General features: G+C 42.4%; 1 protein-coding gene across 4 annotated transcripts in view; it reads left to right on the forward strand.

Moving 5' to 3' along the window:
* The window catches only part of nostrin (nitric oxide synthase trafficking), a 44,319-nt gene that overhangs the window by 13,817 nt on the left and 13,913 nt on the right, over nt 1-16,589 (forward strand). The window contains exons 4-8 of one of the 4 annotated variants that reach the window (XM_078552326.1): nt 10,944-11,006; nt 12,620-12,687; nt 14,725-14,806; nt 14,924-14,986; nt 15,318-15,416. In XM_078552326.1, the coding sequence (XP_078408452.1) occupies nt 14,774-14,806; nt 14,924-14,986; nt 15,318-15,416 (195 nt within the window). In that variant the 5' untranslated portion in view covers nt 10,944-11,006; nt 12,620-12,687; nt 14,725-14,773. The remainder of the gene's footprint in view (nt 1-10,943; nt 11,007-12,619; nt 12,688-14,724; nt 14,807-14,923; nt 14,987-15,317; nt 15,417-16,589) is intronic. The other 3 variants (XM_078552322.1, XM_078552325.1, XM_078552324.1) reach the window with 3 other exon arrangements.

Below are 16,589 nucleotides of genomic sequence, written 5' to 3' on the forward strand. Positions count from 1 at the left end.
GAGGCACTTGCATGACTGAACCTGTTTTCACAGATAAAATTATTGAGAGGGATGTTATCTGGATCTGTGAAATAGAATATATGGGTGTTAACAAGTTTTTTTGACTTGTGTGTATAGGGCAAGAGGGTTGAAGTGCAAAACTAACAAGATCCAAACAAAACCAAAGATCAGAAAAATGCTTTGTCTTCAAAAGGGTAGTGGGAAAATGGATGAGATACTTGGTAAAAACAGTTTAGAGGAATGTTTGGAGAAATGCCCTTGTGTTTGTGCACTGTGCACGTAATATACTTCGGCTTGCCATAATCATGTGACCTCTGGATCATTGACTCTGACATTCCTTTGTGGGCAAAGGATTCAGACAGAAGACATTTTAGCCAACGCATGGAACAGATACTATGGCCTAGATTTTCGTCCGTGCATTGGACGTGCAGAGTTGGGAGAATTCCCAGCTCCGTGAACCCGACTTCTATAAACGTGGCTCCAAACATCTGATTTTCGGTCTAAGGATGGATGGGCTGTGTTATGAGTTGGGGCAGCGACCCCAGAAGTAGTGAGGGGTCAGAGGTGAGTCTTGTGTGAGTGTGGTGTCTCGGGTGCAGATAAAAAGTGGGCCTTCAGGAAGGCCCATTTGAGAGGTCAGAAGAGGGTAGTGAAGTCCCTGTGCCTCAAAGGAGATGTTGTTGACTTGTCAGGTGAGTGGGAACTCAATAAATGTTGTCCAACTGTTAGCTGTTGCACCTGGATTGGATGGTGCATCATGGGCTTTTCCAGGGGGAAAACGTTGTCCTTATTGCTGCCTATTCAAAGTGGGCTTTACTGAAGCACTTAAATCATAGAGTGGAATTGCAAGACACAGCTATGGAGATGTCATGTTTTGCACCACTACCTGTACAGATATTCTGCAGTAATGTAGTTAGCTGCTGTGCTTCAGTGGATGAATGTTGAACAGTACCATGGACATTATTCCATCATCGTTCCCTCTTACCACTCATCTATCAGGATGCACTCACACAGTTGAGCTTTGTCCAGGTCCCTCACAGATACACATTGTCATAACAGTGTGACTAAGAGGGAATAAACCAGTAGGGCTGCCAGTGGTCGTGGAACACAGCATACTACCTTGCAGCCGCAGCCATAGCACACATGGTGCCAAGCACTTTTGCAGAGCTATTTTTGTCACCATACCTTAACAGTAATCACTAATGATATGTTGAAAATGGTTACTGTATTCAAGCACAAGAAAATGAATGAGAGCATTCTAATCGAAATGGCTCATGACCCTTTTTGCCGTACACTTGTATTGTTAGAATGTCACACACATGAGACACGGAAAGGGATGGGTCCAGCTGCTCCATGTTTCTAAGATTACAAGCTGCAAGTTTTAGTCGATGGGGCCCAGAGGAGGAAAGCAGTCCCACATATGGACATATGAATTAGGAGCAGTAGTCCACTCAGCCCTTCAAGCCTGCTCTGCCATTCAATAAGATCATGGCTGGTCTGAGTTTAACCTCAACTTCATATTCCTGCCTACTCCCAATAACCTTTCACCCCCTTGCTTATCAAGAATCCATCTATCTCTCCCTTAAAAAAATCAAGGACTCTGCCATAACCACATTTTGAGGAAGAGAATGCCTCTGAGGGAGAGAGTTTTTTCCTCGTCATGGGCAACCCCTTATTTTGAAGCAGTGACCCCGAGCTCTAGATTCTCTCAAGAGGAAACATCCTTTCCACATCCACTCTGGTTTATGGGCTCCCAGTCCCGTACCCTGTTGGCTAGCATAATCCACCAGCCACTAGAAAGAAGGTCTGGATTCAAATTGTGACTATGGTGAGCACAGCAGGAGACCATCAGCATCCATGGATTCAGCGCAGGAAAAGGATCAACGACCTGCTGCCTTCTGGCAAGCTTGGCTCAACCACACACAACTCCAAGGGAAAGGTCACATCTGCATGCTCAGCTAAGGTGTGAGACCTGGCACATACCTCTGCTACAGCATTGAGGCTTGTATGTGTAAGCTGCTCACAGAACAGATGTGAATGAGCACTGTGATGCACGGACACAGTGATGACAGATCCCTGCTTGCACAATATATCAGGCTAACATAAAATCATAAAACAAAAACAAAAAATGCTGGAAAAACTCAGCATGTCTGACAGCACCTGTGAAGAGAAAGACAAAGTTAATGTTTCGAGTCCGTATGACTCTTCAGAGCTGAAGGGAAGTAGAAATGTGGTGAAATGTATACTGTTTAAGGTGGGGGTGGAGGGACAAGTGAAGCTGGATAGAAGGCCAGTGATAGGTGGAGGCAAAGGAGAGATTGCAAAAGATGTCATAAACAAAAGGTCAAAGGGTTGTTAATAGTGGTGGTGCTGGCTAAAGGAGGTGCTAATGGTGACAGTGGAAAGCAGAATGTGATAATGGCAGGATCAGGATAAGCACTCTGGAAAATGACAGATGGCCCGAGTAGGGGTGGGGTGAGTGGAGGGGATGTTGGTGGGAAAAAAGATCAAAAAGGCTAAAAGCTGGGGATAAAACAATGAATAAAATTGAAATAAATTATAAAAATAATAATGATGAAAATAAGTGGGGGAAAAAAAATAAATAAAAATTTAAAAATAAAAATGAATAAGAAAAAAGGGGGAGGATCAGAAAGGGGTATGGATGGAGGAGAGAGTTCATGGTCTGAAGTTGTTGAACTCAGTGTTAAGTCCGGAAGGCTGTAAAGTGCCTAGTCGGAAGATGAGGTGCTGTTCCTCCAGTTTGCATTGAGCTTCACTGGAACATTGCAGCAGGCCAAGGATGGACATGTGGGCATGAGAGCAGGGTGGTGTATTGAACTGACAAGCGACAGGAAGGTCTGGGTCATGCTTGCAGACAGACTGAAGGTGTTCCGCAAAGCAATCACCCAGTCTGCATTTGGTCTCTCTGATGTAGAGGAGTCGCATTGGGAGCAGCGAATGCAGTAGACCAAATTGAAGGAGGTGCAAGTGAAGCTCTGCTTCGCCTGAAAGGAGTGTTTGGGCCTTTGGATGGTGAGGAAGGGGGAAGTAAAGGGGCAGGTGTTGCACCTTCTGCGATTGCATGGGAAGGTGCTGTGGCAGGGGGTTGAGGTGATGGAGGAGTGGACCAGGGTGCCCCGGAGGGAAGGGTTCCTACGGAATGCTAACAGTTGGAGGGGGGAGGGATAGTTGAAGGGAAGATGTGTCTGGTGGTGGCATCATGCTGGAGTTGGCAGAAATGGCGGAGGATGATCCTTTGAATGCAGAGGCTGGTGGGGTGAAAAGTGGGGACAATAGGGATCCTATCATGGTGCTGGGAGGGAGAGGAAGGTGTGAGGGCAGAGGTGCGGGAGATGGGTTGGACAACGTTTCGAGTCATATGGACTCAAAACGTGAACTCTGTCTTTCCCTCCACAGATGCTGTCAGACCTGCTGAGTTTTTCCAGCATTTTTTTGTTTTTGTTTCAGATTTCCAGCATCTGCAGTATTTTATCTTTAACATGAAATCATGTTGTCATTGCAGTCGAAGAGGGTAAACAATGCCAAGGAGATGGTCTGGACTGGGGGTGGGTCAGCCTGGCTGACGACAATTCGCTCGGCTGAACAATGGCCATGGAGACTGCCAGTGTTCTTGAGCAGCTGTCTGTTGGTGATGGTGAATCACCGATAGCAGGCGATAAAAGGTAGTGGTAAATGCACCTTGGAACATGGTAGTAATGTGGAGGTCATGTTGTCACTTCACTGAGCACAAGAGGATTTTGGTGTGAGAGAGAGTGCAAGGATGGGGTTGCATTGGACAGAGTGGACATGGTTATGGCAGTGGCACGCATCAGAGTGTGATTTCGTAATGAGAAGAGCTATACCTAAAAAAAACTCCTTTGGTGTCTCACACAGATCCCAGATCTGCTTGCTTAACCCTGGGGCCTGATCATCCCTCGGCCATTGGAAGGAGGAAGAGCTGTCCGAGGAGGCAGCATCACATCAAACAACCTCAAACTCCAACTCAGATACCAACACAGTGGGGGGATGCATGTGTAGAGTTGGTGGCACAGGGTAAAGGGCACTGCACTGAGTGCAGGAGGTGGTGTCAAGAGTCAGGGAGATATCTGTGCACAGTCCCTCTAGAGGGAGGAATGGAAGTCACGATGCTGCCCCAATGGGCATTAACATGGTGCTTCAGGAATCCCTTTTTGGGACACAATATTTGGACAATCAGCAGCAGATGTGTGGACATCTGGTGGAGTTCCCTAAGGCAGCGGGAGCTCTGAGTGCGAATGGAGGAGTCCATCACCATCATGAGCTCCACATTGTCCTGGGGGCTCAACTACATGAGCTCCGACTATGAAAGATTGGAGACTGTCATGGAGAGACACATGCAGCAGTATTCGGAGTAGGTGCACGAATAGCATCTTGTCCAGAAAAGATTGCAAGCCTCCCTCAGTAGCCTGGATCAGTTCACTCAGAGCATGAGCGCTAACATCTGTGGAATACATGGCGACCCTTCACAGGACAGTCGCACTGTTGGCCCAACAGTTGCTGAAATGGACAGTTGCTGCGCACCAGCAGCCAGCCCCATCAACCCCACCTGAAGGCCAACCCAGGGCTGTGGGGGTAACTGAGGAAGGTGAAGGTACCGGGAGCTTCTCAGCACCCTCATTCATCATCTTCCACCTCCCTGGCCTCTCCATCAGAGCCATCGTCTGTTCCACATGTGCCAGTAACCATGGCTGCCCATGCAGAGGCTGCAGCCCAATGGGTGTCTGCACTACAAAGCCACCAATTATGCTACTCATTGCCGCTTGCTGTATAGACTGAGAAATGAGCAGCTTTCCTCTACCTCCCTAGAGGAAACACGTTGGTGGGGGAGCGGGCACTTTGTAAGAGTGTGCATGAGTGCAGAGTGCCATCTTGCTTAGAGCACAAAAGGGTTCATAGTGATTACACTTTTAACATTATAAATATCACATATGAGCATTTTTTCTATTTATTTACATACACTCAAAGATGACTCTGTTTGCACACTACAAAACTCAAAGAATGTTAACATTATGAAGGGCATTCTTATCAGTGATAATGAAGGTGGCAATTAGATCAGCCATGATCTTATTGAATGGTGGAGCAGGCTCAAGAAGCCGAGTGGCCTACTCCTGCTCCTAATTCGTACGGTTACGTATTAACTAATTAACCATCTTTAAAATTGTAAGAACACGAGAAAACAAGGAATGAGAAATGGCAGCAACACACAGTCTAACCTATTATGGATTTTATCCCACCCACATAACCTCCAGTAGGAAATTTCAGTACAAGTACTCCTGATCATCAAGATTCACATTCCCAGCTACCACCAGTAACCTTTGACCCCTTACTTATTGATAATTTATCTAGCTGTGCCTTAAAAATATTCAAAGACCACTGCTTCCACTGCCTTTTGAGGAAGAGAAATCCAAAGACTCTCAACCCTCTGGGAGAAAAACTTTTTCCTCATCTGTCTTAAATCGGTGACCCACTATTTTTAAATAGTGACCCCTAATTCTAGATTCTCCTACAAAAAGAAGCATTATTTCCACATCCACCCTGTCAAGAGCCCTCAGGATTTTATATGTTTCAATCAAGTAGCCTCTTACATTTCTAAACTCCAGTGCATATAAGCCTACCCTGTTCAGCCTTTCCTCATAAAATAACCCTCCCATTCTAGGTATTAGTCTAGTAAACATTCTCTGAGCTGTGTCCAATACATTTACATCATTCCTTACATAAGGTGATCAATACTGTACACAGTACTCCAGATGTGGTCTCATCACTGCTCGGTATTGCTTAAGCATTACCTCTTTACTTTTGTATTTAATTCCCCTTGTAATAAACAATAGAATTCTATTAGCTTTCCTAATTACTTGCTGTACCTGCATGCTAACCTTTTACAATTCATGCACTAGGACACCCAGATCCCTCTGTACCTCCGAGCTCCGCAACTTCTCACCATTTCAATAATATGCTTCTTTTTTATTCTTCCAGCCAAAATGGACAATTTCACATTTTCCCACATTATACTCCATTTCCCAGATCTTTGCCCACTCACTTTATCTACATCCCATTGTCCATGCAATTCACCAACTCCTTATGTCCTCTTCATAACTTACTTTCCTACCTATCTTTGTGTTACCAGCAAATTCAGCAAACATACCTTCTGTCCCTTCATCCAAATCATTTATATAAATTGCAAAAAGTTGAGGCCCCAGCACTGAGCCCTGAGGCACACAACTCATTACATCTGCCAGCCAGAATACGTACTGTCTGCTTCCTGTTAGCTAGCCAATCTTCTATCCTTGCCAATATGTTACCCCCTACACCATGAGCTTTTATTTTTGCAATAACCTTTGATGCGGCATCTTATCAAATGCCTTCTGGAAATCTAAATACTGTACATTCACCAGTTCCCCCTTATCCACAGCACGTTACTTCTTCAAAGAACTCTAATAAATTGGTTAAACATGATTTCCCCCTCAAAACCATGCCTGATTACTTCGAATTTATCTAAGTGCCCTGCTATGACATCTTTAATAATAGCTTGTAACATTTTCCCTGTGACGGATGTTAAGCTAACTGACCTGTAGTTCCTGCTTTCTGTCTCCCTCCCTTTTTGAATAAAGGAGTTGCATTCACTATTTTCCAATCTGATAGAATGTCCCCCGAATCTAGGGAATTTTGGAAAATTAAAACCAATGCATCAACTAGGTCACTAGCCACTTCTTTTAAGGCCCTTGGATGAAGTCCATCAGGATCCAGGGACTTATCAGCCCGCAGCTCCAACAATTTTCCCACTACCACATCCCTGGAGATTGTAATTTCCTTGAATACTTTCCTACCTTCCATTTCATGATTTACAGCTATTTCTGCGATGTTACTTGTATCCTCAATAGTACTTAAGAAAATGTTTTGTTATTTAGGCAATGGCAGTGTTCTTTGTTGGAATTTGTTTAGGTTTTTTTATTCATTCATAGCTTGTGGGGGTCACTGGCAAGGCTGTATTTGTTGTCTATCTTAATTGCCTTTGAGAAGGTGGCGGTGAGCTGCCTTCTTAAACCGCTGCAGTCTAAGTGGTATTGATGCTCCCACAGTGCTGTTAGGTTCCAGGATTCCTGTTCCAAGGTTTTGGCTTAATGGCAATGAAGGAACAGCCATTTTTTTCCAATTCAGGATGGTGTGTGACTTGGAGGGGAAATTACAGGTGGTAGTGTTCCCATATGTCTGCTGCCTTGCCTTTCTAGGTGGTAGAAGTCACAAGTTTGGAAGATGCTATCGAAGGAACCTCTAAGTTGCTGCAGTATATCTTGTATATGGGCCACTTGTGGCTATGGTGTGCCAATAGTGAGGGAGTGAATGTTTAAGGTGGTGAATGGGGTATTAACCCAACTGGATGCTTTGTTCTGGATATTGCTAAGTTTCTTCAGTGTTACTTGAGCTGCGTGCATCCAGGCAAGTGGAGATTATTCCATCAGACTTGTGCCTTTTAGATGGTGGGCAGGCTTTGGGGAATCAGAAGGTGAGTTACTTGATGCAGAATTCCCAGCTGTTAACCTTCTCTTGTATCCTCAGTATTTATATACTGGTCCAGTTAAGTTTCTGGTCAATGAATGTTGATGGCAGGGCATTCAGTGTTTGAATGTCAAGGGGTTGGTGGATATACCCTCTCTTGTTGGAGTTGGTCATTGCCTGGCAGTTGTGTGGCATGAATGTTACTGTCCACTTATCAGCAACCTAAACGTTGACCAGATTTTTCTGCATGCAGGCATGGGCTGCTTCAGTATCTGAGGAAATGCAAATGGTACTGAAAATTGTGCCATTATTAGCAAACATCCCCACCTCTGTCCTTATAATGGAGCAAAAGCCATTGATGAAATAGCTAAAGATGGTTGCGCTTAAGGCACTGCCCGAGGAACTCCTGTAACAATGTCCTTCTGCTGAGATGATTGGCCTCCTATATTTACAACTATACTTCTTTGTGCTAGGCATTACTTGAGCCATTGGAGAGTTTCCCCCCAGCTTCTCATTAACTTCAGTTTTGCTAGTGTTTCTTGATGCCATATTTGGTCAAATGCTCCCTTGATATCAAAGGCAGCCTCTCTTACCTCACCTCTGGAATTCAGCTGTTTTGTCCATGTTTAGACCAAGGCTGTAATGAGGTCTCAGTCTGAACTGTCCTGACAAAACCCTAACTGAGCATGGGGTCCAGATTCAATGACTCCCAGAGCCACTCCCTTCCAACTGTACACCACTGTGCTGCCACCTCAGATGGATCTGTCTTGCTGTTAGGACAGGACATACCCAGGGATGGTGATGAAGAAGCCTGTGATTGAGCTGAGATTATGATTCTCTTAGTATGATCTTGCCGGGTTGTGGCCTGACTTGGCTTGTAGAGCGACTCTCCCAATTTTGGCACAATTCCCTCAACGTTAGTGAGGAGGACTTTGCAGGGTAGATTGGTTGGGTATGCCTTTGTGTGTTAGAACCATATCTTCAAAGACTATTTAAAAAAAATATGGAAGGACACTGCATTATCTGGACAATTGGAAGCTGACCTGGATCTTTATTTTTACAAAAGGTTCGCAAGTTCACCTTTGGAGTGGGAGCCTTTTCTAAGAATTAAGCTGACCAGCATGGCACTTGATGGGGGAGTGCTGTTTGCTCGTTTGCACTGCAGTTATTTTAACTGATGGAAACTGGTTTAAAGGCAATTAAAGTGATTTACTGGAACTCACATGACACAGATGAGTTTTAAGTTTTGAACTTGTTTTTTTGAATTTGGTTGGAGACTGAACTGAGAAGACGAAAAGCTGCCCAGCTCACATTCTGCTTGCCTTGCCTTAAGTAGAGTGGTTATCAGGATCCAGCTAGGAATCCTCATCTCAATGGAACTTGCCTGTCTTTGGAAACCCGAGAGGCTGAGACCAGAAAGATTGGCCCGGCACTATTTTCTCCACGTCAAAGCTCCATTGGTGAGGCCTCTATTGGGATCTGTAATCTTCTCTTCACACGAGGGGAACCCAGATCAACAGCATCAAAACGCTGCGAGCTTTATCGTTTTTTTTTCATGAAGTCTACTCTTCAGTTTCCCATCTCTGCAGAGACTGTGTGTGTGTGTGTGTGTGTGTGTGTGCCCGTGTGTGCGTGCTTGTGGCATTTTGGTGAGGGAATTAAACTTTTAATGCGACCTGCACTGTAGTGGGGTTACGTCAACTGCACACTTCCCCCCCCCCCGCCCCCCCCATCCCATTCCGGTCATAAGTGTCTTTGAATTGAATTGACCTTTTTTTTTGTAATTTCATGTACTCCTTCAACAAAGGTATGGGACAGGTGGTGCTAATGCTCTCAAATATCAAAACAATTACCAATGGCTCTCCTCCTTCAGTCTCTCTTCATTCAGAATGATGGTTCTTAAAACAGGCATTTTCTGAGCTAATTATAATGCCACATTTCTTGCGACTGACGCATTTAAAAGGGGTTGTTATTTAATTCTTTACTGAAAGTCAATGTAGAAGCCATAATCTAAAAAATTCATACCACATCATTTTTCAGATGAAAACTGATACCTAAGCACCCAGGAGTCTGTGCTCGAAGTATATGCAAACACCTGTTTGTTGCCCCTGTTGTAAAATTGGGCAGCCTTGAACATAGCCAGCACCAGGTGGTGTTCAGGGAAATGTGATCCTTTTAGGGACCACTAGAGGCTGCCACCAAAAAGATAAACTTTTAAAAATAATACTTGCCTGAATGTGGAGCCAGGAATTGCAGGATTACTACAAATGTACAGTTGATGACTCCCCCTGCTCTCCACCCCCCCCCCCCCCCCACCCCCCTCAATGGGGACAAGACAAAAACAGTAGTTACTTTTGTACTTCAGAAAAAAAATAATTTTGGTTTGCTCTTGGCTCAGACATTGCTCTGAATTAATGTACAAAAATAAAAATGTGATTTAACACCAATCCACCTTGATTTGAGATTAAAGTACAAAGTAGAATTAAACGCTGCCCCCCCTTCCTATTTTGTGGCAAACAAATATTGAATGGACAGTGGTGCTTTTCTGCCTAGTATTAGTGGGCAAGGTCATTCACCAACTTCATAAATCAGCTCCATAGTCTTTTGTTCAATTTCTAGGAGCTGTTTCTTAAGCCATAAAATATTGGTTCTGAACTGCTAAGCCGGACAATTTGAAGCCTCCCATAGATATGTCTTAGCCATTGCAATCTTGATGTGGTCACTTTTAGTTCCAGTGGCATGTCATGAAATGGAACTCTGTATGTACAAAGTATATACTCATTTACAAATGGTTAAGCATTAATATTCAAATCTGCCAGTTGTTCAGTGAGGTTATATACAGTTGCTGAATCACACAGCACCTCTAGATAGGAAGGGAAAAAGAGCCAGGTTTACTATTCTTGATCACTGTACAGCAGCCCCTGCTGAACATATGGAGTTGCAAACATCAAGTGAGGCCTGGGTCGGACTTGGCGATGATGTTATATGTGTTTAAATAGCCTGTTAGTCCTCAGTGGCAGGATTCACACATGAATAATGGCCAGATGGTAACTGGCGTTCAAGGAATTGTATCCCAGCTGGGAGTCAATGTCATTAGGAGTGACAGTGAAGGGAGAAAATTGGCAGCAAAAATAAAGAACTGATTGTGTTACAGTCTCCATGGAAACCTGTATCTTTGAGTCCAGATATTTTGTGATCTTCAATTGTTGAAGTTTCTGTAGCGACTATACATTTCCAGCACCTCAGCAAAGTGACATTTGAAAAATATTTGCCATCCTTCAACTATATTTTTATCAGAGTAATTTTGGACAGTCAAAAATGATTTTTTTTTATACAAACCAAGTTTATTTTCAATATACTTATTGATAACTTCGTGTTATTAATTATTTAACAATCATTTTTCTTTGCAGCCCTATTTTTGATGGGTGGAACTGCGTCTCTCAAGAAATGACATTTACAGCGGATTTGCACGGGTGGGTGTATAGGTTGATTGCGTGGGATGAATCAGAGCCACTATGTCATAGAAATAGTTTGGAACCATGTCTACTTGACTATTGTGTGAACTTAAGCATCGAAGGATTTTTATTATACTTTATCCTGCTGTGTATTATATAATGCTAATAGCTGAGACTGTAATGGTCAAAGTTTTTAGAGATCTGTTCAACAGGGCAGGTCATAACTCCACGCACATGGGGCAGGATTTTACGAGTCGGTGAGCGGAGGCGGGGTCTGCTTGCCGACGTGTAAAATGATGTACGGTGATGTTGGGCGGAATTCCCGACCTCACCGCACCCCATTTAAATTTTCAGGTAGGCAGGGGCGCAGCGAAATCAACTGTGCACCCGTCCACCTGTCAATGGCCAATTGAGGGCATTGACCAAGTCAATTAAGTAATTAAAGGACCTGCCCGTCCATCCTTAAGGTCGGCGGGCAGACCAGGAGCCCCGGCACGAATTAGAAAAAGCATGAAACCTCATCCACAGGCGGGATGAGGTTTCATGTCAGTTTTTTAAAATTTTAATAAACTTTCTGTAAAAATTATGAACATGTCCCAACTCATGTGACATTGTCACATGAGGGGACTTGTTAGGGAAATTTTATTTTTCTATTTTTAGGTTTTTAACATTTAGAGCCAATCTCCCTGAGGCTGCACTTAGCCTCAGGGAGATGAGTGCGCTCTTTCGTGCGCATGCGCGAAAGAGCGCACTCTTGATTTTCGGATTACCCCCGCGCACACAGGAAGTGCATAGTGCTTCTGTGCGGACGTCACGCTGGCCGGGCCTTAATTGGCCCGCCCATGTAAAATGGTGCCGCGCCCCCAATTGGGGGCGCCCATCGGAAGCGCGCCTGTGCGCGCCCACCCTTCAACTTCACCCCCAACAGGGGGAAAATTCAGCCCATGAGATTCCTGAGCCTCTGTCTAGAGAAGAACAGCTTTGCCTTTTCCTTCCTCATGGTTTTTATCCTTGTTACGCCTTCTACTGGATGGGCTGCCACCAAGGTTAAAGAACCCCAACTGTGCTTTATGATGGGGCGGGACACACAAACCCACCAGATACATGTAGCCCCACTGGACCTCAACCCAGCATCCAGAGCTGGGGTTCCAGGGCTGTCTGAAGTTGGTCCCTTCTGACTCAGAGGCAGGAAGGCTACCACTGAGCCAGTAGCTGCTCACACAGGGCATGTGTACCTGCCGGAAGTCAGCTTAGTTTTTAGAGATCCTATTCATTTGCTGAGGAATATTAGAAGAAAATTCAAAAACTACTAAAAAAAAAAATTCCTGAATCCGAGGACTTGAGTGACTTTCATCGACAAGGTGGCAAATCTGGCTAAAATCAGGTCTGTGCCATTTTGTGCTCCTTTTGGACCTGCATAGAAAATCCTTTTATCTAAGCTGTTTTTTGCCTGTTTATTTGTTATGAATTATTGATATAACCCCTGCAACATTTCATGCCGTGCAAAATTTAGAATTTAGAAACTTTGTTAACTATAACATTTAACTGTTTGGCATCTATTAGTTGCAAGTGGGTGGCTTTTTGTATTTGGAAATATATTTTTTTCAATATCATAATCTCTGACTATTTAGAATGCAGCAATTGAAAGCTTAGATTGGCATCGTGGGGCTGCCATTTTCTGTTCTCTTCTTCCGTACAGGTGAGGTTTTTAACAACTGATTTCCAGTTAAATCGAATGGATGCTTTATCTTCCCTCGGCAGCACTTTATCAGGATTGTGCTGGCTGTTAGAACATAGATTTTCCCAGTGCAACCTATTTCTCAAAACTGATCAAAATCTAACCACGTCACTTTTCTGCAGCCTGGATGATCCTGTCACGATCCCTGTCTGTGTACTGCCTGTAGTCCCTTCACTGTATGTTTTATATGTACTCATGGCAGCTACATTACTTAAAACTGAACCAGTCTCACAGTCATCTTCAGCAGAGTAAGCAATGCAGAATCAGGTTAAGCCCACAGCATGAAACATGAGAATGAAGATGTTTGGAGGATTTGACATTGTTTGAATGAATGCTAAGAACATGATGCCAAGTTGTGCAGCATGTTTACAGATTCATCGAGCTGTTTGAGCAATGTTGAATCAGTCAGCTCCTGCTTGTAAATAATACCCTTTGTGGCAAACATGCTTTAATTATAAAAGGAATTGCACTTCAACCTGTCTGACCAGCCTGGCGAAAGACACTGATGGCAGTCTGTGAGATTAAGACTGCAGCTTCATGTGCCCATTTCTCCTACTCACTCTTGCTGCTGCCTCAGAAACTCTTGATCATTCCATTCCATTCTACTGCCTCTTCTGGAATTAAACTACATGGCACCTGTCTGCATCAGCATTCTTGTCCTGGTTCAAATGTAGCCACTACTGTGTGTCTCCTCAAATAGTTTCTCTTCCCTTGTCCTATATAGTCAATCATGGTGTGCCCAAAGTACCCCCTCATCATCTAGTCTCTAATAGCCATAACCATGAGGTAAGCTTCTACATGTATCCTAATGCCACCCTACTCAACCCCTCTGCCAACATCACTAACTCTTATAGTATTTCTCCATGGCCTCACTCCACCCTATCTGGGATGTTTTCTTCAGTCTTAAATGGTGGTGTACTAATTTCTTCCAACCTGATTACTGTGTGCTATACCATTCCTTCTGTTCCACCATCAGAGGCTGACTGTAGCCATAACAGGAACAGGAGGAGGCCATTCAACACCTTGAACCCACTCTGCCATTCTATCACATCATGGCTGATCTCTACCTCAGCTCTGTTTTTCCACATTTTCTCCACATCCTTGATAGCTTTACCTAACAAATATTTATCAATCTCAGCCTTAACTTCCAATGGACCCAGAATCCAGAGCCTTTGGGGAAGAGAGTTCAGATTTCCACTATCCTTTATGTTAAGAAGTGCTTCCTGATTTCACTCATAACTGGCCAAGCTTCAATTTTAAAAAAATTTCCTCTTGATCTAGGTTCTCCCACCAGAGGAAATAGTTTTTCTGTGTTTATCCTATTGAATCTTTTTATTGTTTTAAACACCTCAATTTGATAAACCCTCAATCTTCTGAACTCTAAGGAATACAATTCCAGTTTATGTAGCTTGCCTTCATAAGCAAAACCTTTCTGTTCCAATATTATTCTGGTGAATCTGCCTCATACCATCTTCAATACCTTTATGTCCTTCCTGAGTTTGGTGCCCAAAACTGAATGCAGTACTTGAGATGGGGTCTAACCAAGGCTCGTGTCCTCACTGTTGTATTTCAACTCCCTTGAGGTGAAGGCAAACATACCACTAACCTTTTTGATTACTTTTTGTTTCTGTATGCTAATTTTTAATAGTTTGAATAATGAACACCTAAATCCCTTTGCTCCTTTCAATGCCTAGAAAACTCTTCTAAAGCCACTCAGGATTCCTCCCTCCCTTGACTTCAAAAACCTCCTGAAAAGCTTTATCTATCTTTGCTATCCTTTGGTTCCCCTAAATCCCTCTACTCTCTATTAAGTAGCTACATCTTCCAAAGCATTCTGAAGAACACTTTACAAGTGCAAATTTTCACATTTTATAAGTATTTTTGGTGATAATATCCATAGAAAAACAATCTTGCTGCATGATATATTTTTCAAATGTCCATTGAATTCCAGATGTAATAATTATTTTTTAATTTTTTCCTGTTTTATTTTTTGAACAGGAAATTAGCCAGTACCATTCAGCAAGAAGCCATTAAACCAATCCGTCAAATGCTGAATGAGCACACTAAAAAGAGAAAGTCAGTATGTATTGTGCATTCTACAAAAATAACATCATTTTTCTGTATTTTAGATAAATCTATTTTTTTTACTTTTACATAATATTTCCTATTCTGTCCAATCTTAACACTTGTGCATCAGGTGGATAGTGCAGTCGAAAAGTCATCAAAGCTTGTTATAGACAACTGGAGTCAACAAATTAAGGTAGAATTTAGCATTGTTAATATTGTACTCTAGACTGTCTATTCAATGTTAAAGCGCAATATTTGAAAATCATTTTACTAATTTTTTAGCATATTTTGTAAAAGCGCAGAAATAATTTTACTGAAGTTGTTTTGCTTACAAACCGGTAGTATAGTTTTAGATAGATAATGTATTGCATATCTACCTTGATTTTGGGTTCAAAGGCATTAAAAATATTTTAAAAAGCATATGTGGTTTTCTTGCTTTATCAAATATTATCACATAGGAAATCTTGGTTATTTAACACTTTCTAATTCAGATTATAATTTGTTGCAATACTTTTGGATTACAGAGTAAAAAGAAATTGATGAAATCAACCAAGGACCATGAAGCTGTCTTTGATTTAGTGGAAAACAACAAACAAATAGTATCTGAAAAAGAGAAAAGAAAGGTTGTTCAGACTGGATTATTTAAAATAGTTTACTTTCATAGTAGCACTGCTGTTTGATCTTAAGTGAGCTGCACTGAAATTAAAATATTTTATTGAAATTATTTGCTTAACATTTGGTTATAGGCTGGCAGTACATTAGGCCCTTTAACATTGAACAGCTATAATATTTCCTCAACCCTGTCATTAAAGAATTTAGGCTATTCATCTTTATGCTGATTTTCATTCTCTTCAGTCATTTTGGTTACTCATTACTAAATTGACAGTGGCAGGTTATGTGGCAGTAGACGTTATAGGTAAGGTCCTGTTGGGTTCAACAAATTGGGGGGGAGGTGGGGGGAACTAAATAATGAATGATACAGTCAAATTTTTTAACACCATTAAAGTGCAAAAAAATTATTCAAGTTACCTCAATATCCATCAGAGCTACCACAAGAATGTAGTTCACTTCGGAATCATTTACAGGAATTTCAAACGTATGGAAGTAACATAGTCCTATTGGTCCATTTAGCTTGGCCCATATAGTTGTTATCCCTAGTGGATCACAATACAACTATTCCCACCTGTCCAGAACCATGTAATCACCTGGGAAAGGTGAAACTAGTCCAGATCTCTCTCAAATAAAAACAGAAAGCGCTGAAAATACTCAGCTGGTCTGGCAGCATCTGTGGAGAGAGAAACGGAGTTAATGTTTCGTGTGAATATGACTTTTCTTCCAGATCTCAGAGACCCCCCTGTTTTACATTATTGCAGATTTATATTATTGCCATCACTAATAATCTCTCATAACTTCCCTCTCTTAGATTCTTTTATATTTATGATAGCTTCTATCTTCCTACTTTGTCTTTCTTCTGTGAAGCTCTTTTGCATGGGAGGTGATAACAGGCGTCTTCCTGTAACTCTCCAGCTCCATTTCCGTTCCATGGTGTTTCAGAGTGTAGTCTTTGCGCATCATCCGCCCTTCATATATGTTCCCTAAAATTCCCATAAGATTAAAACAAGTAAACAATGCCTGTAAAATAGTGTCCTTTACTCATGGTGTAAGCTTGAGTTTGACAATATTTAGACAATCCATGAATGCAACCATGAAATATGCTTTTTATCTTAAATACTTATTTATTATTCAGTTCAATCTTCCTTTGTATTAATAGTGCATCCAATGGAAAAGTGATATAC

This window comes from Cetorhinus maximus, chromosome 11, assembly GCF_964194155.1.
Source record: "Cetorhinus maximus chromosome 11, sCetMax3.hap1.1, whole genome shotgun sequence".
Lineage (NCBI taxonomy): Eukaryota > Metazoa > Chordata > Chondrichthyes > Lamniformes > Cetorhinidae > Cetorhinus > Cetorhinus maximus.